The sequence below is a fragment of the Lepidochelys kempii genome, chromosome 1 (genome assembly GCF_965140265.1).
Source record: "Lepidochelys kempii isolate rLepKem1 chromosome 1, rLepKem1.hap2, whole genome shotgun sequence".
Lineage (NCBI taxonomy): Eukaryota > Metazoa > Chordata > Testudines > Cheloniidae > Lepidochelys > Lepidochelys kempii.
In genome coordinates, this window is record NC_133256.1 from 131669174 (window position 1) to 131697085 (window position 27912).

General features: G+C 41.0%; 1 protein-coding gene and 1 pseudogene across 1 annotated transcript; both read left to right on the forward strand.

Annotated features, from left to right (window-relative positions):
- Positions 1–1491: 1491 nt before the first annotated feature.
- On the forward strand, positions 1492–3665 carry LOC140903117 (claudin-34-like). Its single transcript, XM_073324327.1, has 2 exons — positions 1492–1558; positions 2934–3665. The coding sequence occupies exon 2, from the start codon at positions 3006–3008 to the stop codon at positions 3663–3665; it is 660 nt and encodes a 219-aa protein (XP_073180428.1). The 5' UTR covers positions 1492–1558; positions 2934–3005.
- An 8384-nt stretch (positions 3666–12049) lies between these two features.
- Positions 12050–12794, forward strand: LOC140903634 (claudin-34-like; annotated as a pseudogene).
- Positions 12795–27912: the final 15118 nt, after the last annotated feature.

The window sequence follows — 27912 nt, forward strand, 5'->3', positions numbered from 1 at the left end:
CAAGGTGCTGTAGTCCAGGACCTGGTTTAAGAGTGGAAGAATTATGTGATTCCACCCCAGGGAATCACAGGAACAAGGCCTCATATCTGAGGTGTGTGCATTCAGAGTGGGGGTCAAAACAACAGTAAGGAACTATCAAATGAGTAGCGGCTGCTGGCCTACGTAAACTTGATAGCTCTTTTCACCACATTTCCGTCTCAGATTCTCCCTTCTCCTAAAGACTACTCTAAACCTAATCCGCACAGAAATCATGACATCACACACTGGTAGCCACTAGCATTTCTTATAATTCTGGAGGTGCCTGGTAGTGACTCCATAGTTAAGGTTGGAACTGGTCATTCTAGAAGTAGCGACAGGAAGGCCCACTTTGCCCCTCAGCAAGGCAGGGTTCAGCAGCAGGGAGGGCCCACAGTAGTTTCCCGAGCAGCTGGGTCAAATCTGTATGTGAGCAACTGGTGCACTCTTCTTCTGCCTCTTCCAGCATGGTGTTGGTGGGGCCACAGGGAGCTGTGTGTTCTGGAGTTAAAACTTCCTATAGAGTCACTGAACATCTCATCCCTCTCTGAGCTATTGTTTCTATTGCAGACTCAGGTGAATGTTGCAATATCTTTTTTTGTATTAAAAATACTTTTTAAAAAAATACATAAGCTGTGATTTTGTTGAAATCATATGACCCCAGGAATTAGTACCTTAGGCACAGTTCTATAGTGGGTATGCATTAATCTGGCCCTATACGCAGAGGAGCTTTTGTCTTGGTTTTAACATGAAATTTCATCGTTATTGATGTTGTATTATCATACTACATTTGGATAGTTTTACTACACTAAATTTATTAATTCCAGATATTCATAGAATCACAGAAATTAGAGACTGAAACAATCCCGTAAGTCATCCAACACTGACTTGCTTGTGAAATTCACAGGCTCTATCTGGTAGCAGTCAGTTGATGAACAGAGTAGCTATTTACCAGTGATTTATAAATATAGAGTTTTGAGCTATGCACAAAGAGTGGGAGTTTCAAACGTGTTCAGCTTTGGCCTATCTTTGTTCCTACTGGCGTCAACTCACTTTAATAAGAGCGGAGGTAATTCAACAATGGAAATTTTATATGCAGTGCTCCCAGTGCTAGACAAATATAATAGCTGCACTTCGTAGATGTGAAACTAAGACAGAAAACATGCCATCTATAATTCCCCATCGGGATGTAATACCGATGTGGCTATTAGCAGCTATTAATTACTGATTTCTATAAAAGAGATGATTAAATAATGTACCGGATTGAAGAGCCTTTATTAACGTAATGCATTTTGAGCAGATAAAAATAGAGGTCGGTTTGCCAGACCTCCACTCCGCCCCCTCAAGAAACAATTGATTAAATATACATTTGCAATATGGAGATTATCTTCTTCCCACAGGAAATGGACAGTCTGGATTCTGTCTGAAATGCAAAAGTGCAGTGGAAGCTGATATGATCAGACTGAAGAATATGCTGTATCTAGCTAGTGCCCAAAACTGTCTTAGCTATCCTGTTTTCTCTGGAATTATCTTCAATGCTGAAGTAAGTATACAACATACCAGTATATCAAGAAGGAATGTCTTTGTCCAGACCTACTATATATTATTAGATAAAGAGACTAACTGTTGGATTTTTCTACCCAAGAATTCCAAAACGGTCTTTGACATTTTACCCTCTCAGCTAGATTTTTTGTAAGGAACGTTTTATACTCTCAGCTAGCTAGATATGGCTTGGATATATTTGTGAAATTCTAAAAAGTTAAATATATAGAAAAGGTATATGTGTTACCATTCAAAACCCCTCACTCTAGATCTACCTATTGTTTTGAGAGAAAAATTTGGCCTAATATATTGTCTTTCTTGAATCAAGCCCCCAATTCATAAACTAAATGTATCTGGACTATTATTAAAAGATAGAAGAGATGTGAGAATGGATAGCTCATGGAATTTAAAGATGTATAGTGCCTGTCAGGTCTGTGTAATAAATTTAAATTCAAGTCCAATTATCATTAGTGGCAATGAATCATTGCTATAGTTATTTGAAAGCCTATGTGAAACAGTTGGGGGTCTCAGTCCAGTTCTTAGTCAAAACAATTTCTGCATGACAAAGCCAATCAGCATGATTAATTTGCATGCTGTTGGTAAACTCAGCATATGAGCCAAGGACTGAAATATTCCACTACTATCCCATGGTGACCGGAACTGACGAAGCTCGGGGGCGGTGGGCGGTGTTAATAACGAATCACGATTTGTGAATCTAACACAATGTTATTCCACTATGTAGGTGTGGAGAACAGAGAAAAGGATAGTATTCTACTCAGTCCTAAATCTACCCTCAATCCAAGGATAATGCTAAAACATTCTCAGTTTAATCATTATGAATGCTGACATTTAAATCTTCACCATCAGCCTTTATTTAATGGGGATGAATGGGGAAGTTGATGCTTACAGATCTCTTGTTTTCAGTCAGTCTAATGTTGATCCCTTCAGCTCAAAGCTACAGGCAGAATGAAGAAGCTTGCAGGGTCACTGCCTGCATTCTGTGGGTAAACAGAGGATTTCAGACTCCAAGGCTGTAAGATATACTGAAAGCATTCATAACAATGTGCACCAATGGAGAAAATAACTTTGGGAAATACATGAAGCTTACCTTTTGGTTTACGAATGTAAAATAAATCCTATAATAATTGCCAATGGGGAACGTTTCCTCCCCACCCCCAGTACAACAAAGTGAATTGAAAGAAAATCTTGATGTTATTCAGCTATAAACACTAACCTTCCAAAATTCACCACAGTTAAAGGAAGGATACTACCATACTTCTTCTGTATGGGTACTCTCTCATGTGTACATACATACATACACAAACAAACTAACTAATATGATCATGTTCATAATGATATATTGTTGTTTTTTTCAGTGCCTCTGCAATTGTCTGTATGGCTAATATACCCACAACAGAATTGTGACATTTGTTTAAGATCTCCAGACCATGACCTCCCTAGTCAGCACTTCTCATCTCCAACTAGCTGCTTTTGCTTTTGGTACAGTAGGCTGGATCTTATGCACCATTTCAATGGGGCTTGTGGAATGGAGAGTATGGCATGTGGACAACACCACCATCATCTCCTCTGGCATTGCATGGGTGGGAATATGGAAAGTTTGCTTCATCAGTTATCTTCACGTCTCCTCTGACCTTAAAGAACAGATCTGTCATAAAATGAATGACTATGAGACCTCCATCCCCAAAGCAATTTTTGTTGCTCAGGGCCTCCTGCTGATTGCCATGGTTGTCGGTGCACTGGGAATGGCTTCCACTATATTTGCTCTGAGGAGTATTTATATGGGAATACTTTACAAAACTCAGATCATCCGTTTTTTTCTAGTGGCTGGATTCTTGTACCTAGCTGCAGGTCTTTGTGTCTTAATTCCAGTGAGCTGGAATTTCTATTCTGTAGTGCACAACCAAACAATCTCCTTTCCCACTTCTTTCTACATGCCCTCCAGCCCAGTGGCTCAAGAAGTTGGTGCTGCTATTCCTCTTGGGATCATCTCTGCCATCCTACTGCTGATGAGTGCGACTTTCTCTTTTTCTTACAAATTTCCTGTCACCCCCAAATGCTGGGCTGTAATCCTGATAACAGAGACTTGAACTTTGTACCAAACAGGTGGAGCATAATTAAAATATAAATATAATGACCCAGGAGCTGCATGTTAAGGCCTTATCTGGATCTTATTCTAACTTACAGTGGCATTAATATTTGGGTATTCAAACCAGTTGAGTACCAGTAAAGGCCATGGTTAGTGTGTTTGCACATAAAACAATTAATCCTATTAAGTGCCACACATTATCAAGGACTCACCAATGAGATGAATGGTTGATTTGTGCCACAGCTGCTGACTTTGAGCATTTGTTATCATCTGCATATATGGATTTTATTCATGTATTAAAGTTTAGAAACATGAAGCTGTTTAATATGTTCAAGGAATTGATGTTGTTCCACTGAATTAGGTCCTTCCACTATTATGCACCTTGTGCAACTATATTTTCTAAATGTGAACTTGTCTTTTTTTGCTCCCAAGATATTTTTGTCCTGCATAGAAGACTTTCAGTGACATATCAAGATTTCTAGTACATACCGTAGTCAAACTCAACTTGAATATCATTGCAATTGTATTATATGAGTCTCCATGTATTGTACTAAAGAGGTCTTACTAGTTTCTCTTCTATCTGTAGGGTGCCCTCTAAAGTTGATTGTATTTGATCCTATATTTATTTGTATGTCTTTACTTTGCTTGCTGCAAATCTTCACCTGAAGATATGGTGTGTTATCAGTTCCTCATTTAAACAAAAGATCCACAAAGTCTGCAAACATATGCTTCTTGATCAGAGACTGCACTAATTCAAAAAGGAATGTGAAAGGGGGAAACGTCTTTGACCAGTGTCATTACTAGGATATTTCTTGTGTCAAAATCTGTTCTTTCTATCATCAGAAATACATGCATGAAATTTTTGGTGGCAGCAACTCTTTTATATGTTAATTGGATTTTTTAAAATGTCCAAAGCACAGCAATAAACCAGAGAAGCCCACAAAAATCAGGGTTTCGGGGAACAATGGAGCAGTAGTGGGAAGAGACTTTTTATTGAGTAAAGTCCCATGAGAGGCCCTGAATTTTCAAATCTCTGTTACAAGAGTCCTAGGAATATAAATGAACATACATACATGAAGATTCATTGCTTTAATTACAATGCGTTTTAGAATATACTTATGTAAACGTTAACAGTAGAAGATGTAGAATGCCAACAAACCAGTTCTTCTGACTGGCAGTTACTATTTTTGGTAATTATTTCTGCTGTTGCTTTTCATTCCTAATTTCTGAGGTTAAAAAAATGAAAATGATGAAAGCAAAGCCAAATTCTTGCAATTCTTCCAATTTTCCACTTCTGGGGAGACATGCAACCATATCCATCTTCTCCCCCTGCGAATCAACTCTACTTCTTCCCCCATTCCTTTCAGGATCCTGTTCAAAATTGCCTGATTTGGCCAATTCTGCCTCAGTTTCACCCATAAAGAAAAGGAGTACTTGTGGCACCTTAGAGACTAACCAATTTATTTGAGCATAAGCTCCGATGAAGTGAGCTGTGGCTCATGAAAGCTTATGCTCAAATAAATTGGTTAGTCTCTAAGGTGCCACAAGTACTCCTTTTCTTTTTGCAAATACAGACTAACACGGCTGTTACTCTGAAAAGTTTCACCCATGTAAACAGAACATGGAAATTATTAGGCTTGCATGGGTATGTGACAAGGGAATTTGTTTCTTCATTGACACACTGTGACTTCCCCTAGACTATCCCGTGAACCTGGCCTCCCTCTCCTACCTCTCTGTTTCCTCTGCTGCTAGAACCAGCTTTCTCACTGGTGCTAATTTACGGTCTCGCCAATGTGGCTAGTCAGCCTTTCCCTCTGCAGCTTACACCACTTTCAGTAGTGTATCTCCAAAGCTCATCTACAGTACTAAAGTACTAAACTACGAACATTTTCTGGCAAAACATTTTTAAAGTTTGAAATTTAATAAAAAGCAACAGCAACATAGATGTTGATGTTATTTGGACATAAAATGTATGTAATTCCAACTGTTTTCCTCGACCACATTCACTGACCCATTGGGTTGGGATTTTTTTCATTCTTCTTAGCTAAAACAAAAACATGTAGAAATTTGGGTATATGGTGGTATTGTTCCACTCAGTGCTGATGGCTGTTTGTTCACTGTGTCTTGAGGTGTGACTTTGAAGCACTGTTTGTATGGAACTTCTGAGCTCTACAAGGTCTGAACTGTAAAGTAACCAGGACTATGATAAGATGAGAGAGACAGCCAACCTACCAGAAATCTGTGTTAGGGGTTAGAGCACAGATTTCAAAGACTGTTGGACTAGCTCCTTTGATTATCTGAAAGCTTTGGGTGGCTCCCATTGTTGGATCATATTAAAGAAGTTCTGTATTAAAATCACAAATGAGTTTGATTCCCCATAGTTTAAATTCCAGGGTATTACTAATTAAGAGGTCTCTTGATTTTTGGTACTGTTTCTCTCCCTCTGTGTGTGAAACTTGCAAGCTGCTAATTGCGTTAGTACATTCTAAGACAGAGTCTGTTCTCAAAGCAATTCACACAGAGAGAGACTCAAAGCAATACTCTGTAACAACAGAAACACCACCCAGAGACTCCCCGCCCTTTTGTTGTATTAACAATTGTGATTAAAATAGAGATAGAGGATGTATGTGGATGGATGCTTGGTGTGGATAATAACTGAATGATCAGGGAGGTGCCAGCCTAAGAATCCAGTGTCCATCGGCTGAAGAAGGCGTCAAGTGGAAATAACCAGAGGACCCCCGGAGGGCAGACTGGAATCCACGCAACAGCCTCAAGAATGGGAGAACCAAAGAACAAGATAACACCTGGCAGCACGGAGCCGTCAGGAATGTGCCATCTGCTAATTGATTCAGCAACAGCATGATGAAGCAATTCCCACAGACTGGCCTAGGAAGAAATTCCTATAAAAATGGACTCTAGAAAGTGAGAGTTTTGGGGTCTGATTCTGCAAACCAACTTCCAGGAGCATCAGATGAGCATCTGACAAGGCCCTGCTCCCTCCTTATGTCCAGGCCACCTGGCCAGTGGCTGGGCATGAGCCACTCTAAGGCTGGTAACTATGATAACAACCTTGCAGAACCTGTGTGTGTGTGTTTGTAGGAATGAATGTGTGAATAAATATGAGATTGAATGGAATGTTATAGCTATAACTAACTGCTTACTATGATAACAACCTTGCAGAACCTGTGTGTGTGTGTGTTTGTAGGAATGAATGTGTGAATAAATATGAGATTGAATGGAATGTTATAGCTATAACTAACTGCTTACTATGATTCTTTCTGTATTCACAATAAATGTGGTATTTTACCTTTTTCCCTTTAATAAGATCCTGCTGGTTTTTATTTTATTGGTATAACACCATTATCTTTGGATAATTGGGGCTGTACTGTTTGCCTCTGTGTATTCCTGAAACAGTATTTATTTCTTTATAAATTTCTACAGCATATAAATGCATATATTGTTATTTATTAACCTGTCCCTCTGTGCAGTTCAAACTTAATATCCAACAGCAATAGCAACACTATCCTCAGTGTGTGTTTATGTACATAAAACATAGGTCTGTAGTCAAATACCATAGAGTTTTAACACCCTGGACGTCTCCCAAAACAGAAATGAAATTTTGGCCCCATTGATATCAATGGCAAAACTACCATTAACTTCAGTGGGACCAGGATTTCAACCTAAATTTTACTGAATGTTTTGCTTATGAAGATTAAGATTCTGGCATCCGGAAAAATTTAAGCTGTTGGTTTTTTTTATCCACAAATGTGGTACAGTCCATCAGCTGTAGTGCAGACTTCTCCATGCTACCTTACTAGTGACCTTGAAACTGACCTGTGGGTTCCACCCTATCTGGGAATGCTAGTCTCCATACTAGCTCAGTCTACAAATACACCCAGTCCTGTTTTATTTTTCTGATTATGGTTTGGTGTTTTGGATTATCTGTCTGAAACTTTCACTGGTGTAACAAATGTCTGTTTAGGAGGAAAAGAATTATTTGGGGCTTTTCTTTTAATTGACTAATGAATTACATCAGTCAATCGATATGCATTAAGAAGGAGAATACACCTTTTTGACATTTTAGGAAACTGATTTGTTTGTAACATCTGCCTCACTTGCCTATTTGTTGCTCTGATATCAATTGATAAAGCAATTGACGTCATTGGGAATAGGATTAGAATCATAGAATCATAGAATCATAGAATATCAGGGTTGGAAGGGACCTCAGGAGGTCATCTAGTCCAACCCCCTGCTCAAAGCAGGACCAATCCCCAACTAAATCATCCCAGCCAGGGCTTTGTCAAGATGGGCCTTAAAAACCTCTAAGGATGGAGATTCCACCACCTCCCTAGGTAACGCATTCCAGTGTTTCACCACCCTCCTAGTGAAAAAGTTTTTCCGAATATCCAACCTAAACCTCCCCCACTGCAACTTGAGACCATTGCTCCTTGTTCTGCCATCTGCCACAACCGAGAACAGATTGTGCCTTAGCAGACTGTAATACATTGGAAGTGTCTCTGTGAAAATTGTTTGGGTCACACAAAAAACTTTTTTCAAGAAAAGTAGCTGCAGTTTGCCGATGTAAAATTAAAAAGAACTTAACATGCCACTTTTTATACTCCATTGGTTATTGACAGATGTTTATTACGCAGTTCCTAGCAGTGGTTGTTTAAATAATGGACCAAACTAAAAAGAACGTAATAATCCAATATATTGTAAAAACATACAAAGTGAATATCTGACTGGCTGAATATACCTTTTTTCTGGGAAGAAGATAATCTCCATTAGTACAATGAGGATTATTCCCAGTTACAGACGAAACAAAGGAGAACAGGAGAGGCTATATTGCAGAACGTGCTCTTTCTGACAGGAAAGCAATACACATTTTTGATCCAACAATTTTTCACAAGGGCTATAACTTCACTGCTGATTTTGGGTACTTCTATTTCTTAAGCACATACCAATGTGAGGAAGAAATGTTTTTGTTCTTATATGTGTTATGGGATGCTACTGTGGAGAGAGATCAGAGAATGACTGATCTCCTTCCTAACATTCCAAAATCATTTTCCAGCCACTTACACATCGATTCATCTTCAGTACAGAATACAACGTAATTTTGTATAGTGTCTTACTTAAAAACTGCAACATAAAACCCCTTGCAGAATTAAATTACAGTGGCAAAGTTAATACGGAAAAAAAGAAGAGGGAATAAAAATTAAAAGATGTAGGAAAGGGAAAAAAGAGATGGCTTCAATGAGATTTGAAAAGACTTGGAGTATAGGTGTGATGCAGAGACACAAGATGGTTGTTTCAGATGGCAAGGGTTTCATAACAGAAGGCTCTCTCACCAGATTGTATGAAAGGACCAGAGAAAAAGCAGAGACGCAGGGTCAGATATACAGGCCTGTGAGGCAGACTGGAGCAAATTTTGGGAAGTTTGTAAAAAGAGGACACTGAATCCTTAAACTGAATCCTTAAATAAACAGTGGAGTTATTAAAGGATACATTGCTTTAGGAATATGAAATAAAGAATATGGCTTTAGAAATTAATGACTTAATTCTGCAACTGTATTGATCAGGATATATTTATATGATTAGCCCCATTGAAACCTTAGTAAGTGTGCCAAACCTTGCCCCAAAAGCCTATAATAACTATCCCAGGGCCTTCTCTCTCTTAGTGCCTTGATCAATTCTTCACCTTCCCTTCCTGCTCTTTGATGGCATAAACTCCTTAAAAAGCTCTCTCTTGATTTTTTTTTTTTTTTTTTAAAGTTTACAAGGCTATTTTAGAGCTTAACGCACTCTGGTCTTACCTGGAAAATTTTGAAATGCCACATGAAATTTCCTGAACTTTAGGAGATTAAAATACTTCAAAACAAAGATTTTTTTTTGCTAATAATAAATGTTCAAGTTTACCTTGTATAGAATATATCTGGAATTCTGTACTAAACTAATGAATGCGCTTGTGGTAAATTGTTCTCTTAAAATAACACACTAATGGACATGAAAATTATAGGCTCCAAGTCCATTCAGATATTGACTAAGGAAAACTGAACTGAGATTCCTTTTATGAATGTCACCATCAACATTGCCAGACACAGCATCAGTTCATAAAGCCATCTTTCTCTCACCAAAAATATTCCCATTCCCTACTGATTCAGTTTAGTCCCATCTCCTTACTGGAGAGAGAAAGGATGGTCTGATAGTTAGAGTGCTAGCTGGGTAGAGCTGGGTTCAGTTCCCTGTCCTCCACACACTTCCTGAGTGAGGTTAGACAAGTCACTTATGGCTATATTTTAAAATGTATTTAGCTGCCTAAACATGCAGATAGGTTCCTAGTTGTATTTGAATGGGAATTATGCATCTAGAAGCTTTTGTAACTACAGGCTACTAGATGCATCGTTAGGTGCCTAAACACCTTTAAAAATCTGTGTCTCAGCTCCACATCTGTAAAATGGGGTAATAGTACTTCCCTACCTCAGGGCGGTGTGATGAGGATAAATACAGTAAAGATTGTGAGGTGCACTGATACTATAGGAATGGAAGCCAACTATGTGCTTAAGATAGATCCATAGATTCTGGAACTAGCGGAGTGGGGAGTGCTACCACCCCCGCTGGCTTGAAGTGGTTGCCATTATGTACAGGATTTATAGTTTGGTTCAATCGCTCTCAGCACTCCCACTATACAAATTGTTCCAGTGCCCTTGGATAAATCTGTAGAACATTGTTCCTAACTAAAAAGCTATCCTCAGTGATGAAGAATTAATTCATGCATATACGGCATTATGTGGTGCTAAATATTAATAATGAGCAGGGATCCTAGTTTTCTGTGATAAACCCCCCCCCCCCAGAATTCTCTGATAAAAAAACCTAAAAATCCACTTTTTTCCACAATTAAAATGAAACACTGAAGTTTAGTTTCCCTAGCCACAATATATATTAGGTATCAGATGAACACAATGTTTTACTGATACAGCAGAACCCCATTTATTCAAGCCTCCATTATCTGGCTCTCCGTATTAACTGAACCATCAGCCACCCAAGGCTCTGAGCCCTGGGCAGTTGGTGGTTCAAGGCGATTAATGGAGGCTCAGATAAACAGGATTCTACTTATGTTTTTATTTTTTTCACAAAATGTAATAGCTTAAGATTCTCTGTAAAAAAGCACATTCCACATTTTTCCATGGCAAACAGATTTCAAGGGTCCCTGGGAATGAGGGTCAGATGCAGAACAAGAAAGGATTGTGGACAGAAAATGGAATGTTATGGGAAGCAGGGGGATATAGAGAAGAGAAGAAGGGAAGCGAAGAGGCATGGGCTCCTGGGCACTATGATAATACATATAATCAATAAAAACAATATGGCAGTGGGGTGGACGACAATGGCTGGGGCGAATATGAAAGAGCAAAAAAAAAAATGAGAAAGAAGAGGCTTTTCAAAGAGGGTAGAAAATACAGTGAAGAAAGAGCAGAGGGAAATGAGAGAAAACATTATGGAGAGAGACCTGAAAAGAAAAATACAAGGGCCTGATCCGGTTCTTCCGGTAACATTCCCACTGATTTCAATGGGAGCAGGAGCAGGCCTGTGGAGTACCTGGTTACTTGCTCTCCAGTGTCCAGGGAGGAAGCCTGTCCTCCTAAAGCCAAAAGTCTCCGATGTGGGTGGAGCTGAAGCAGAGCCAGACTCCCTGCGCTTGGGTTTGCCTGCTTCCCAGCTGGCTCAGAACCCTGCCCACTAGTTGCCATGGCACCCAGGGAAGAGGCAGCAGGATTTCCCTCAGAAAGGCCTGTGGAGGCCCTTGGCACCTCTGGCAAGTACTGGGCCGTTGCATGTACATGTGTGCACAGGGCTGGATTAACTCATCATCAGGCCCTTGGCAAACAAACTTCTGGCCAGCTAAATTAGATGCTCTAGTGACATGGATGCTTTCATATTAACCCTGTTCAGGCCAGCACAGCTACACTTGTCAGCTATTAAGCACCTCCGGCTCCCGCTACACAGATGTAGTTGAGCGAACTCTCTCCTGTCCGGAGGAGCGGGGCGCCTTGGTGCAGGACCTGGCTTCACAGCAGCGGCCGGGGGGCGCAGTGCTGTCCACTGCATTGCCCGCTCAGGTTTGGCCCAGCTTTCCTTTTGTCATGACAGAGGAGCGGCCAGGCCAAATTTGAGTGAGTGGCATTGTGACCTAGCACGTGGGCCTCTCCATGAATTTGGCCTTTAGGCATGTGCCTGGCTTTGCCGAATCTGGCCCCATATGTGTTAATGTGTGTGCGTATAAAAATACAATATATTATTTTATTTATATTCTGCTTCATTTCAGTGGACCTGCACTTGTCTGCATTTGCCCATGACAGGATCCGGGCACTTCTTGAAGATCTCCAGACCATGACCTCCTTGGCCACTAGTATTCACTTCCAGATAGTTGGCCTTGCTTTGGGTACGTTAGGCTGGATCCTGTGCATCATCTCAATGGGACAAGTGCAGTGGAGAGTGTGGCATACAAGTAACACCACTATCATCTCCTGTGGCATCGCTTGGGTAGGCATCTGGAAAGTTTGTTTTAACAGTCACGGCAAAGTCTCCAGAGACCTTCAAATAATGTTCTGTCACAAATTCCGTTTCAATGGTGCCTTCATTCTCCAGTAAATTTCTGTTGCCCAGGTCCTTTTATTGGCTGCTACAGTCCTGGGGGCACTAGGAAAAGCTTTCACTGTCTTTGCTCTGAGGAATATTTATATGGGAATTCTTCTCAACAGTATGCATCCGATGAAGTGAGCTGTAGCTCACAAAAGCTTATGCTCAAATAAATTGGTTAGTCTCTAAGGTGCCACAAGTACTCCTTTTCTCTTTTCTCAAAACTCAGACTGTCAGCTTTTTCCTAACTGGGGGAATCTTGAAAATATTTACGGGTGTCTGTGTCTTAATTCCAGTGACCTGGAATTGCTATTCTGTAGCATACAATTGTGCTATCCCACTTTTTTCTTTCTACATGCCCTCCAGCCCAGAGGCACAGGAAGTTGGTGCTGCTATTCCTGTTGGGATCGTGTCTGTCATCTTGCTGATGATGAGTGGGCCCTTTTTCCTTTCTTACAAACATCCTGTGATGCCAGATGTTACGGGTGCTTTCTGATAACAGACTTGAGCTGCATGAGAGAAAGCTGGAGCATAGCTACAAGACAAACATAGTAGCCCAGTGACTTTGTGTGTTCAAGGAGCTCTCTGGATTTGAAGTGACATTAATATGTTGGTATTGGAACATAGGGGCACACCAACAAAGTATGTGATTAGTGATTTTTCACTTAAACAGTTATTCCTAATAATTACGAGACACTGCTACGGACTTAACATTGAAGGGAACTGTTGATTCACTCTACAGTTGCTGACTGCTATCATTTGCCTTCTATATACAGGAACTTTATGTTTTTATTTTCTTTTAAAATAGGTATTTAACTTTTCATTGTTGACCTGTTCATTTAACTGAGTTTTTCCTATTGTAATCAACACCTGACACTAAAGTCTTTAAATCAAGATTGGCTGTCTTTCTAAACGATATGTGTGCAGCTAGTTTAACCAGAAGTTATGGCCTCTGTTATGCAGATGGTCAGACTAGATGATCATAGTGGTCCCTTATGGCCTTCAAATCTATGAATGCCCTATTTTTCCATCCACCTTGCATCCTGACACACATTTTTTGAGTATAATGAGATGATTAACAAGCTTAATCTGTTATTAATGCAGTACCCATCACATTTTATGCTCTGATACTTAAGAGCCAGCAGAGGGAGCATGAGTTAACAAATCCTGTTCCTTTAGAGATTAATTGCTGACTTCAGTGATGAAGATGATGTTGAACAAAAAAGAGAGCCAGAAATTCCAGGGCTGGGGGAAACATTCATTACAGTGTTGTTAAAACCAGCAACAAATCAAACTACTGTGGCCGAATGAAAAAGGACAACGTTGACAGAGAAAACGTATTTCTTTCATGCTTTTAAAAAGGCTTTACAAACAATGAGGATTTTAGGTCAGCCCAGTCTGGCTGATTGATTTAAGTGACTGAACTCAGGCTTAGGAACAGCTCTGCTCTTATGCCAGCTCTGATACTAGTCTTCTATGTGTCCTAGGGTGAGTCACCTAACCGGTCTCTGCCTCTCTTTTTTCATCTCTAAAATGGTAACAACACTTATCTAAGGGCAGGTCTACACGACTGCTTAAGTCGACCTAACATACATTGCTCAGGGGTGAGAAAAAGCCACCCCATGAGTGACGCAAGTTTTACACTGTCCACACCCACACTGTGTCGGCAGGAGACAATCTCCTGCCGACATTGCTTCCGCTGACGGGTGAGCGCTCTCCCGTTGGCATAGCGCATCGTCTTCACCAGATGCGCTACAGTGGCTCAGCTGCATTGGTGCAGCTGTGCTGATGTAGTGCTGTAGTGTAGACTTGCTCTAGATCATAGGAATGTTGTGAGGGTTCATTAATGTTTGTAAAGTGCTTGTAAAATGGAAAGTGCTGTATGTATTCTAAGTAGTATTTTAAAACCTGTAAAGTTTAAAAAAATAAGTTGTCGCCACTGGACTGGTGTGACAAGGTGAATGTGCACACGACAAAGTGATTCAGCATTCCTGAGAGGCTGTGGCAATCAAAGGGTTCTAATAGTATCGCAGTTAGTTATTGGGGTAGATCAAGGCAAACTCTGCTCATTTAACTGGCTGCAGTTATTAAAACAGATATTGGAAAGAGTGTCTGCAGCAGAGCTGTAGGGCTGCCTTTTATCTTAAGAGCACACATCACATTGTGTTTTTCCATATTCAAAGAGCATCCATTTAGTTTAAAATGAACTTATTTTTTATTAAAGAAAAGAACAAAAAGAAATAAAACATAGGGCTAGATTTGCAAAGGGACTTGGTCACTGCAGCGCTGTGTGTTGCAGCACCTAACTTTTAGGTACCCTGCCGCTTAGTGCAATTCACAGCCATGATGTAGGTACCCAGACTCCCTGTGCTTTGCATAAGGAGAGTTAGGTTCCTAAGAATGGGAATCACAGAAGCCGGTACATTGAGTGGTGAGCTGCCTAGGCTAACCAGTAGTAAATGCTGAGAACAGGAGTGGGGCCCTCAAAGGGAGTTAAGTGCCTAACACTGGATTAGAGGGAGTCACCTATCTCCAGTTGGAGTTCACAGCCATCAACTGTCCCCTGAAGTTAGGTGTTGAGCCATTTTTTTGCAAGAAATGCTGAAGGAGCAAGTGGTGGTTTCCCACTTATATCCTCTAGCCCAGTGGTTTGGTTCTCTCCCAAGAGGAGGTAGACCCAGTTCAAATCCCTTTTCCACATCAGATAGAGGAGGAAATTGAACTGAGGTCTCCTACAGCCTACTCCCTTCGCAGGTCATTTTGTAGGGGTGTATGCATGCTCATAGCATGGCTACTGAGTCAGGCCCCAAAGGAAAGATAAGTGGGGGAATGCCTATTTTGTGAATCCTGCTGGGATTTAGAGATGAATTAGATACCCAGCTGCTGAGTGGTGTTCCAGCTTAACTGTGCACCTATACACCTGCACACGGACTCACCTGCTGAAATTTAAGTGCTGTAGACACTTAGGCACCTCTAGAGTAAAGTGGCAGCTGAGCACGGGATTGTGAATGCTGGTGGCACCTAAATATTGGTGTTAGGTGCCTAAAATGGCAGTTAGATTTATAAGTCCCTTTGTGAATCCAGCCCAGAATGTCTCCATGAGGGTCTGCACTGGATAACAGGTTGCATCCACTCTGAGTGCAGAATAAATGCAGTGTCTACACAGGCAGAGGTCTTAGAAATTCAAAAATGCTGTACACAGAAAACAAAGATATTACCGTTTCAGAGCTACAGTTTGCTTCTAGAACAGGCTGGTTTGAGTCAAATAAATAACTGTGTCCAGATTCTCAGCTGAAGTCAATGAGGCTACATTAATTTACATCAGCTGATGATCAAGCCCCTGGCATACACAACTATATTCAAAATATTTCAGTTTGTGCCTGCTTACATATAGTCTGAATTTAGCCTTTAATGCCTGTCAAATGTGCAACAGGGCCCTAAAGAAATTCTCTGACGTTTGAGAGCTTTGAGCTGATTAACAAGAGGCTAACTCAACTAGATCAGATTAATTTCAAATAGGAATTTATTCAGGGAACTCCTCTGGCTTGTTTTAAATGGGATCATGGTGGTCCCTTCTGACCTTACAATCTATGAAAGTTTGCTGATCACTTAATGAGTAATGTGTTTCTAAATATGAGAAGGGATATTTTCCCCATCTGCTTTTTTATTTTATTTATTTGTGTAATGGGACAGACTTTTGGCTGGGAAAATCCTCTCCTCTAGATTTTAGTTCTATAATAAAAAGAGATAGAGTAGGAAGATTATTATTAAGGGAAATACTTTCTATTTTCACTGGGATTCCAGCAGAATAAAAGTGTGGCAACAAAAAGGCATTTGTCCTGAAGGATGTTTTGAGTAAGGAATTTTCTACAATTAGGTAAGTTGTGACTGAGAGTTTTGCTTCTAATCAGAGTGAAATTGTTAAACAAGGAAGATTCCTGGAATTGTAATTTGGCAATGGGTTTTAGACCTCCGTAACAACTCTGCCAGTAGGAAGAGAGCCATTTTTCATTTTCTATTTATTGTCTGGGTTACAGTCTTGATGAAGACTATCTTTACTGTTTTGTAACTGTAACATGCTGGCAGAATGATAACAGTACACTGCAGTAAACTAATGGAGTTACTTGGTTAGCTCAAGTGATAGTGGTCTGTGTTGTAGTGCAGAAGATCTTGGATTCAAACTCATGTTGTTATCATTTAAGAGACAGGAAAGATTAATTATAGGCTGCCTTGGGTCAGATGCATGAACATGTATATGACCTAAGGGATTTCTGAAGAGCCCGAACAGCAGCAGGAAGCTTCCAAAGAGCCAGCCAAATAATTGTGTTGTGTCAAGCTGCATATAACTTATACTTTCCAGATCCATAACGGAGACAATGCACAATTTTGTTTTCTGCACACAAACAGCTTTTAGCGGAGATAAAGAAGAATGGACTATAACTGTTATTCTGTCGAACATTTATTCAGTCTCTCACCACCTCTCCCACAATGGTTACTACCGTTTAAAGAGTTCAGGTGAGCAGATGTCACACCGAAGGCTGCCCCCCCTCATGTGGCAAGGTTCTAGAGCATTCTGAAGTGTGTATGTTATAGAATTATCAAATGAGCTAGTTACAAACAATAACCATGGAAACAAGATTTATGGTATGAGAATGTTTAGCTTTAAATTCTAGAATTAACAGTTTAGGAGAGTTCTTGTTCAGCAATATTTGTTTGTTCTGCTACCGAAACAGTCAAACAGGAGTCTTGACCACCTGGAAAATCTGCATACTCTCTTAAGTGTGTGAATAGCCTATTATTTTACTGTGTAGTTTAGTGATAGTGCTAAGTACAGTAATTGTGTTTTGGTCTGCCACATCTTAATTTAATGAAAGTAAACATAGTACTGTAATTGTAGTAATGCAATTGTTTCAGCCCTCAAAATTGAATTAAGAAAAGGCTGCTTGCTCTTTGGGATAGAGACTACATCTGTCTTTGTGAATGGAAGGCACCCAGCACATTTTGAGAGTTAATAATAATCCCTAGCTCGTATACAGTGCTTTTTTTCAATCGATCTTCAACACACTTTACAAAGCAGGTCAGTATCATTATCCCCCCTTTACAAATGGGGAAACTGAAGCACAGAGGGGGAAATGACTTGCCCAGTATCACCCAGAAAACTATTGGCAGAGCCAGGAATAAACCCTAGGTCTCCTGATTCCCAATGTAGTGTGCTATCCATTAGTCCATATTCCTACAAGCTAAATAGTTAACCATACTTAATTAATAATGAATACTTCTAGGCTCAGATCCTCAAAGGTGTTTAGACACTTAACTTCTATTGAGTACAATGGGAAATAGGTATCTAAATACCTTTGAGGATCTGGGCCCTAGTTCCTAGCATATAATTTTGATTACTTCCCTTAATCAGAAGGCAGCATTTGCCACCACGGCTGAGGAGCCCAAGTACCTCCTCTTATACTTTCCATCATCATTTCCTTTCTTATTAACATAAGAATGGCCATCCTTGGCCAGACCAATGGTCCATCTAGCCCAGTATCCTGTCTTCCAACAGTGGCCAGAGATAGGAGCTTCAGGAGGGATGAACAGAACAGGTAATCATCAAGTGACCCATCCCATGTTGTCCACTCCCAGCTTCTGGCAAACAGAGGCTAGGGACACTCAGAGCATGGGCTTGTAGCTCTGCCCATCCTGGCTAGCAGCCATTGATGGACCTAATCTCTATGAAGTTATCTAGTTCTTTTTTGAACCCTGTTATACTTTTGGCCTTCACAACATCCCCTGTCAAAGAGTTCCACAGGTTGACTGTATGTTGAGTGAAGTACTTCCTTTTGTTTGTTTAAACCTGATGCCTATTAATTTTCTTGGATGATGGCTACTTCTTGTGTTATATAAAGTAGTAAATAACATTTCCTTATCCACTTTCTCCATACTGTTCATGATTTTATAAACCTCCATCATATTCCCCCTTAGTTATCTCTTTTCCAAGATGAAAAGTCCCAGTCTTTTTAATCTGTCTTCATACAGAAACTGTTCCATACCCCTAATCATTTTGTTGCCCTTCTCTGTACCTTTTCCAATTCTAAAATACCTTTTTTGAGATGGGACAACCAGAATTGCATGCAATATTCAAGGGTGGGCGTACCATGGATTTATATAGTGGCATTATGATATTTTCTGTCTTATTATCTATCCCTTTCCTAATGGTTCTTAACATTCTGTTGGCTTTTTTCACTGATGCTGTTCATTGAGCGGATGTTTTCAGAGAACTATACACAATGACTCCAAGATCTCTTTCCTAAGTGATAACAGCTAATTTAGATCCCATCATTTTGTATATATAGTTGGGATTATGTTTTCCAATGTGCATTACTTTGCATTTATCAACACTGAATTTCATCTGCCATTTTGTTGCCCAGTAACCCAGTTTTGTGAGATCCCTTTGTAACTCTTCACAGTCTACTTTGGACTTAACTATCTTGAGTAATTTTGTATCATGTGCAATTTTTGCCACCCTCTTTCCAGATCTTTTACGAATATGTTGACCAGCACTGGTCCCAGTACAGCTCTCTGGGGATACCACTATTTGCCTCTCTCCATTCTGAAAACTGACCATTTATTCTTCCCTTTGTTTCCTATGTTTAACTAGTTTACTGATGCATGCGACGGCCTTCCCTCTTATCCCACAACTGCTTTCTTTGCTTAAGAGCCTTTGGTGAGGGACCTTGTCAAAGGCTTTCTGAACATCTGTGTCTGTACATCCAATCTTGATGTACTCATTAATGTTTCAAGGCACTCTAAGACAAGTGGATTGGATGTCTACTCTGGCACAGGTAGTATGTCTACCCTTTGTGTCAAATTATTGCTCTGATCCAGACTTGTGGGGGTGGTGAAGGCTTCGATATGGATACAAGAAAGAGAAGCTGGTGTACTTTTTCAATGTTCAGTGCCTCAGTGGGAAATGAAGGAGAAGCCCTGTGATTCTGCCCCCTCCACAGTTTACAGTTTTGATACCAACCTTCTTCCTGTCTATTAACAATAGCTTAGGCTGTCTTGTTTAATACAGAGACCACTAAGACAGAGATAATGGAGTCTCTTTTGCTGTCACCTCCAATGCACAGGGTGCTATTGCCTATCCACCTTATCGTGGGCTGGTTGGTGACAGGTGTGAAGGAAACCCCATACCAGCCTGAATTATCCAAAGTCATGAAAAACAAAAGAATCAGGCAATCAAGGCAGAAATGACAGTAAGGAAAACTAGCCACTTTAATGGAATGGTGACTTCAGAATTGTGACCTAAGATACCAAGATGCTCTTTAACTTTGGTTTGTTTATAGCTCTGCTATCAGTCAATTGATTAATAGACTGGTTACATAGTCTCATAAAGGAGAACAGGGTCACACATTACATTCCAATTTCACAAGCATACCTGCAATTTACAAATATAAAATTCAGAAAACTTAACAAACTAGTCCAGTGTTGATTCCCCATGGGAACTTAATACTAGTGTAGTCATTAGCAACTTCAAATGACTGATTTCTCAGCCACGGGCATTTAAATATAATACCAGTTTAACAGTCCCTAGTTTCCCTTAGTTTTCAGAAAATGAAAATGCCCCAACAATATTTTGAACAATTTTTCTCAAGAAATAATTGATAAACTCTACTAGTACCAATGCATATTTCATCTTCTTCCCACAGGAAACGAGAAGCCTATCAGGTTACATCTGAAAATGAAGAAGTGGAGCGAGGAACTCAAGAAATCACATTCCAGAGTATGCTGTGTCTGCCTGATATTTTAAAATGTTTCAGCCAACCCTTCTTAGTAAGCACTTCCTTCAATATTGAGGTACTGTAAGTAGCTTAATTTCTTGTACACAACACACATACTACTGTATGTGAGGAAGTGAATACCTTAGGTTATTTTGCCTTCAAAAATCACTTTGCAAATAGATCAGGGACTAACCAGTGGATTGTGATACTTAAGAGTTCTAAAATTGCTTTTTTCTACTGTTTATACATGAAAAGAATATTAATGTAGGAAGGAGTAACTAGATATTCATCTATAGAATGATGAGGTAAAATTAGATGAATATCATAATGACTGCCATCATAACCTGAAGAAGAGTTCTGTGTAGCTTGAAAGATTGTCTCTTTCACCAACAAAAATTGGGCGAGTAAAAGATATTATCTTGTCTCTCTCATTTCCTGGGACCAACGACACTTCAATAATACTGTATATCATAAGTCAAGATTACACAAGCAAACTTAGCTTTGGAATTTTTTGACATTTGAGTACACCAGGTGGGGAATTTTCCATCAAAATGATTTTTCAACTGAAAATGCAGTTTTCCACAGAAAAATTTCAATTTTTCTGAATTTTTTTGATTTTTCTATCAGGAAAACCTAAACAAAACATTTTGTTTCAGGTTGGTTCCACGCAAATTGGAATATTTTGGTTTTTTTTTAACTGACCTGAGTGAACTGAACTTAATTCTGAGTCATTTCAATATTACATTACATTTTCTTATCGTGTCACATTGCCTTATGGAAACTGTAATTCAGGCTCCCCTTTTTCTCCTAATGGCTGAGCTCCCTGGAGGACATCATCTCCCTTCTGACCAAGCTGTGTGGTGCATCCTAGGAGCCACATAACTGCAGGTGCATTGTAGGAAATGTTACTGGGTCTGGGAGCCTAGTCCATAGGGGAGAATGGGGGCATTAAAATCCTGAACTACAACTTTTACGAATCAGCATGACACCATGAGGAAATTAAGTTTTAATGTTGAACTAATTCTAAATGATTGGGGGTGTCTCTGGTTAGAAGCTCAGCTCTCACAGTGATGATAATGGTAAATAAATCTAGACGGATGGCTGAGTATGTACTACATGCACTCCAATCCATGTATGCTTGTGTATATGTTGGTGTTTTTCAGAGAACCTGAAATTGTCTGCATGGCTGATAGTGCACCTGACAGAGCTGTGACAGAAGTTGAAAATCTCCAGGTTGTGAAATCCCTGGTCATCACTTCTCACATTCAACTATTTGGCTTTGTTTTGAGCATTTTCGGCTGGATTCTGTGTGTTATTTCAATAGGATTTATACAATGGAGAGTGTGGCATGTGGACAACACCACCATCATCTCCTCTGGCACCATCTGGATCGGAATCTGGGAGGTCTGCTTTACTCTTAACCCTGAACTTGCCAATGGCTCTTCCTTAATGCTCTGTCAAAGATTCACTCCTCAGAACACCTTCATCCCCTCAGAAATTTTTGTTGCCCAAGATCTTCTGATGTTAGCGATTATCATGGAAGCAGTAGCTATAGGTTCCACCCTCTTTACTTTGTGGAATGTTTATAAGAAAGAGCTTAAGAAACAATACATCTTAGTCTTTGTTCTAACTGCGGGGCTCTTGAACATCACGTCAAGTGTTTTTATCTTAATTCCAGTAAGCTGGAATTTACATTCCATAATGAAAAATCATAGTATTGCCTTCCCTCCTTCTTACCACTTGCCTTCCACTCCAAAGTCTCAGAAAGTTGGAGCTGCTATTCCTGTGGGGCTTATATCTGTCTTCCTGCTGCTGTTGAGTGGGTTCTTACTGCTCTGTGACAGGTCTCTAAAACTAATCTGTAAGGTGCATCCTAAAAAGAAAAAAATAGATCGGGTAGCACAAAGCCAGAGGCAAACATGCCAGTCCAGACATCCTTCTGCCAGATCAAACCAAACTTATCCACACTGTGGATCTTCCTTGGAAATTGACCTGTGGGGCCCACAGAGACCTTTTGGCATGGACAGCTGCTCAGGGGCCCGTTCACATAGAGGCCCCACACTAATGAAGAATCAGGTACCTGGAGAAGAACTGACAACCTCCTTTCAAATCCCTGTTGGACCTTTTCCATACCGACCATCCAAATGTGTAACGCCTGACCCTAGTATTTTAATAATTGGTGAAGAGCTGCCTTCTTTTTAGTTTGATTAGCTTCCTCCAATTTCAATTCTTACAGAGGCAAGGAAAGGTTGAGTATCAGAAAAACAGGTATCAGACGTGAGGGGCCCCACCCACTTGACAGGGACTTGGTTGGAGACCCATAAGTTACATCATACAAAAACCTAGGTCCAAACCTGTTCAAGCCTCCCCCCAAAAGCTCTCATTGATGTCTGTTGGGGCCCCATATGGTGAATAACTCCCAAGAGAGATCTGCACTGCAGATAAGTGCAAATCTGACAGCAGGATTTTATCCTTTGGGGTGGGCCAAGTTCTGTTTCCACTTACACAGGTAAAGCTCCTGTGTAACTGGGAGCAGAATTTAGCCTTTTGTGTCCTTGGTGAGCTCTTGGATCCTACTGCCACTTACAATTATATTAACCATGTACTAACTTGAACTCATTGAATACTAATAAAACACATAAAGGGGTGTAGTCCTCTGAGGTGCTGTATGCCCTCAGCTCCCTTGAAATTAATGGAGGTGTCTCTGGAGGAGTTTAGCATTTCATAATATTGTGTCTTTGAATATAAAATGATTATTCCTATTAACTGGCAAACATTTGGAAAGGTTTATCACTGAGGCAAATAGTTGTTTCACTTTATAACTGCTGATTACTATCATCTGTTACCTTTTGTATCAACTGTATTCTTTTATTAAAATTTTAAAAATGAAAAATAGGCGTGTATCTTTCTTTAATAAGGATCAGTTCCTGTGACTTTTCTCTTGTAATTAACCTGGCATTGTCTCACAACCTGTGAGGCCAAAGCTTCTAAGAGGGCTAAGTCCTTACATGTTTATTTCCATCTGCCAGGCTGTGTGTGTCCTAGAAGAGACTTTTATCATCTTTCCTTTTGGCAGCAGATCCATGCTTAAACTCTGTCTGCGCTTATATGTCATTCAAACTGTATAAGACTCACTCTGCAACACAGTGGGCTAGGTTGTGATGGCCCTGCATGGATGTGAAAAGGGACTAGGTAAGAGAGTGCAAGGAACCTTACAAAATAATGAGAGGAGCTTATTGTAGATACCTAGATACATACCCTTACTTACTTTCTTTGCACTCAAGCTCAGGGTTCAGCCACAATCCCAAACTCTGCCCCCCTTGAGCACAAGGACCTGCAGTCCAGCTCTGTAGCAGGAAAGCTGAGAAAGATACCAACATCAGTCATTGAACTGACATCAGGATGCAGTGCATGCTTCCTTTAGAAGAGGGAAATTCTCCTACTCCAGTATGCGCTTCCTCAGAGCCACTGGAAGGATTCTGGTGGGTCATCGTAATCCCTTCAGAAATGCTGCTGCTGTGGAGCTCCTGGCCCTATTCCTCATCCTCTCTGCAATCTTCGGTTAAAACCCCACCATATAGTTCTCTATGCAGGGAGTAAGTGGCTTTTTTTCATGTGTTTGTGTGTGAAATTCACAAAACTGAGAATGAACATCAAAGTTTTCAGAACAATTACAGCAGGGTACTGGAGAGATCACAAATGCATGATAAAACTGACTAGTGTCTAGAAATGGAATACTGAACACAAACAAATATATATTACATTTCCTAACAGAATAGCTAAAGTCTGCTAGGAGAGAGAAAGCAAAGAAAGAGCATCCATTGTTGTATGCAGTGTTGCTGTAGCTATATTGGTCCTAGGATATTAGAGACACAAGCTGGGGGATGTAACATCTTTGAGAGAGACAAGCTTTCGACCTTACACAGAACTGAAGAAGAGCTCTGTGTAAGCTCAGAAATTTCTCTCTCTCACCATTAGAAGTTGGTCTACTAAAAGATATTACCCTACCCACCTTGTCTCACTAAGAAAGATCATTTCAGTTCAGGACTGGCAGAATCTGAAATAAAGGAGGTCATCCATAAGGTGAGTCAGGGAGACTTCTGGGGTTGTGAAGCTAGGCAAAATAAGAGAGGTCATACTTAAAATTTAAGTTTTTACAAATATCCACTGACACCAAGAAATTAAGAATGAACACACAAAATGCACTGCTGATGTAGGATCTACCAGTTTTGTGTTATGCTACTGAAGAGCCAGAAGAGGGAGTCAAAGGTAAACAACAAACTACTGATAGATGTAAATGTTAGAGAAAGGAAGAGCTAAACATTATTACATTTGCTGAATAATAGGAATATTAATGCCACACAGTAATATGTGGCTGAATAATATTTGATATGTCTACCCACGCCAACTCCATCACCAGATGGCAATCCTCTGCCAAATCCCATTCAAAGTATGGCCAATATGACCCCATCCATACCTTCCACATACTATAAAGACGGGGGCAAAGCTCTTTCAAAACTAGGAGCCTGAACTCAGTCTTCTAAATCCATATTTAGGTATGTAAATAAAGAGTTTGATTTTCAACAGTGCTGTGCTCCCACCAGGTGCTGCTGAGATCAAAGAAGTGCCTCCAAGGCACTATCCCCCTTGCATTCTCTAGGCCTTGCAGAGCACGGTGCACATGGGGAAAAACTGTGAAGTCGCGGGGATGGAGGGAGCTGACCGGAGGAGAGGGCAGGGGCACACACCCATCATCCCCTCATTGCCCTTGCAAAATGTGCGTGAGCAAGGTACTGAATTTAATGTACATAGAAAAGATACTAATAATATAATATAATGCACAGTAGACTCTAGTGCAGAGGTGTGCAAACTACAGCCCGCGGGACCCTCCTGCCTGGTCCCTGAGCTCCTGGCCCGGGAGGCTAGCCCCTGGCCCCTCTCCTGCTGTTCACTCTCCCCTGCAGCCTCAGCTCACTGCGCTGCCGGTGCAATGCTCTGGGTGGCGGGGCTGCAGAGTCCGGCCTGACCCGGTGCTCTGCGCTCCGCAGTGCGTGGCTGGCTCCAGCCAGACGGCGCGGCTGCCTGTCCTGGTGCAGCCACACTGCCAGCCTCTGGTGCTCTAGGCAGTATGTAAGGGGGCGGAGAATGCGGGGGGGTGGGGGGGGGTTTGGATAGAGGGCAGGGGAGTTCAGCGGGTGGTCAGGGGCCAGGGGTGTGGATAGGGGTCGGGATGGTCAGAGGGTGGGAAATAGGGGGGTTGAATGGGAGCAGGGGTCCCGGGGGGCAGTCACGAATGAGAGGAGGGGTTGGATGGGGCAGCAGGGGGCAGTTAGGGGTGTGGGTTCTGGGGGGGCAGTCAGGGGACAGGGAGAAGGGGTGGTTGCATGGGGCAGGGGTCCCCAGGGGGGCAGTCAGGAAGGAGAGGGGTTGGATGGGGCAGTGGGGGGCAGTTAGGGGTGGGGGTTCCGGGGGCAGTCAGGAATGAGAGGGGTTGGATGGGGTGGTGGGGGGCAGTTAGGGATGGGGGGTCTGGGGGAGGTCAGGGGACCGAGAGGGGGGGCATGTGTGGATGGGGCAGGGGTCCCGGGGGGCCGTCAGGGAACAGGGAGGGTTAGATGGGGCAGAAGTCCCTCCCGGGGGGGCCATCAGAGAGCGAGAAGCAGGGGGGGTTGGATAGGGGGCGGGGGCTGTGCCACACCTGGCTGTTTGGGGAGGCACAGCCTTCCCTAACTGGCCCTCCATATGATTTCGGAAACCCAATGTGACTCTCAGGTCAAAAAGTTTGCCCACCCCTGTTCTAGTGACTTTGATGTTTCATATGATAACTTTTTTTCTAAAAAATTTATTATTTTTTTACACGAGCAATATTGTTTTCTTTGGACACAGACATACGGCAGAAGAATAATTAATTATTCCGGTAGTTTAAAAAGTGCTTCTCAAGCAAACAGGCTCACCATCAGGATTTTCAAGCTCTGGGACAAAAACTCCTTCAATTTTTTACCTACTCCTCCATCTGTCCTACTTTATTATTCTTAAAGTAAACAAAAAATTCCAACTATATGTACAGCCAGCATTTACAAATAAATCAATTATAACCCCTCCACAGGCCTCAGTTGTACAGGATTGAAACCATAAAGATTGCTCAATTGTATAATTTTGTCCATCTAATACACTTTTAGCCCGTCTAGAATTCCTGCTCTGTCCTATAACATGGGATGCTACATGAGTGTATCAAAAATTGTAGAAAAGTATTATATTTTTATTTGAAAAAAAGTATGTGGTCATGTAACTAAAGAGTGTATGTACATGTACATGCCCAAGTGGGCAGAGTTAAGGGTACATATTCATTTGCCAACTTCAGACTTTTGCATATTTCACTTTGGAACCTTAAGTCATGTCCCTTGAAAGTATTGGCTGATGAGAAAAGCAGTGCAGGGCCATGGCCCTGCACCCTCTTTGCTCATTAGCTTGGTCTTGGGTCCTTCCTGAACATAGCACTGCTCCAGTAAATTATGGTGCCATAATAAAGTACTCTGTCTACTGTGTCCTGAGCTGAGAAAAATCAAACTCAGTTCATTTCAGTGATGCCATCACAAGGAAGATGTTTATCTTACTATGTTATTTTCGTATTCCTAGACTGTAATATTGTGGTGAAGATGGTTTAACTCTATTGAACACATTTTTCTTTGTCAATTTTAATGACAAAAAGTAGTTCTTTGTCCTCTAGTCTTCTTGGTTTCCTGTGGTCTGACAGATGTCCCTCCCTGCTACCTCCCTTTAATTTTCCTAATGCTTCAGCATTGTTCTGGCTCTCTTAGCCCATGGTTCCTACATTCTGATGGCTCAGGTAAGCAGATGTTGCGAAGAAAGATGTCCTGCATCATGTGACAATGTTCTAAGAACTCTCTGAGTTATGTGTGTTATAGAATAATCAAAGCAGCCAATCAGGAACAGTGACCGTGGAAACACAATATTTCTGGGATGGTGATGAGAATGTTTAGTTTCAGTTTTAAAGCCAACAGGTTGGGTGAGTCTTTTCCATTGTTCTGAAAAGGCAGGAGCACACTGCAGGTGGGGAATTTCTGAGAGGAATTTCTTCTTCATAATGCTTATTCTTTAGGAATGACTTCTGGCTCAGCCACACATACTGCCAGGAAGAGCCCTGATCAGGTGGGAACTGTTAGACTTTTAAATGTTACTACTTTTCTTTAATCTGTAAATACCCTATTATTTTAGCATATTGCTTACTAGCAATAGGTGTTAAGTACATTTAAACCTGTAGTAGCCGGTCAATATATGAATGGGAGTCATAGAGCGTAGAATATGTCTGCGCTAGAAATGCTACAGTAGCATAGCTACAGTGCTGTAGTGTGGACACATACTACAGCGACAGAAGGGGTTCTTCCATCATTGTGTAAATCCACCTTTCCCAGAGGTCGTATCTAGGTTGACAGAAGAATTCTTCCATTGACCTAGCACTGTCTACTCTGGGGCTTAGGTGTGAATTTTTCACACCCCCTGAGCCATGTAGCTAGGTTGACCTAAGTTTTAGGTGTAAGACCAGTCCTTAAATACTAATGAGATAGGGACCATAGAAATATCACAGACAGATAATAAGTCATTCTGGTTTCTACCATCTACTTATGTGATACATAAACCTATATAACTTAAAGTAGATTTGAACAAGCTGGGAGAGCAGGGTGGCTCTGCATGGTACATGGTGGCTGCACAATTGTTTGGGCTGCGATTATCCAGGGGGCTACTAAAGGGGGCATGTCACAAAAAGTTAAACTGATGGTGTAATGCAAGACTCAAGACAGATAATTAGAGTGGCAGAAGAAA

Coding starts and splice junctions, on each gene's coding strand:
- LOC140903117 (XM_073324327.1), top strand. CDS start 3,006: ATGACCTCCCTAGTCAGCACTTCTCATCTCCAACTAGCTGCTTTTGCT.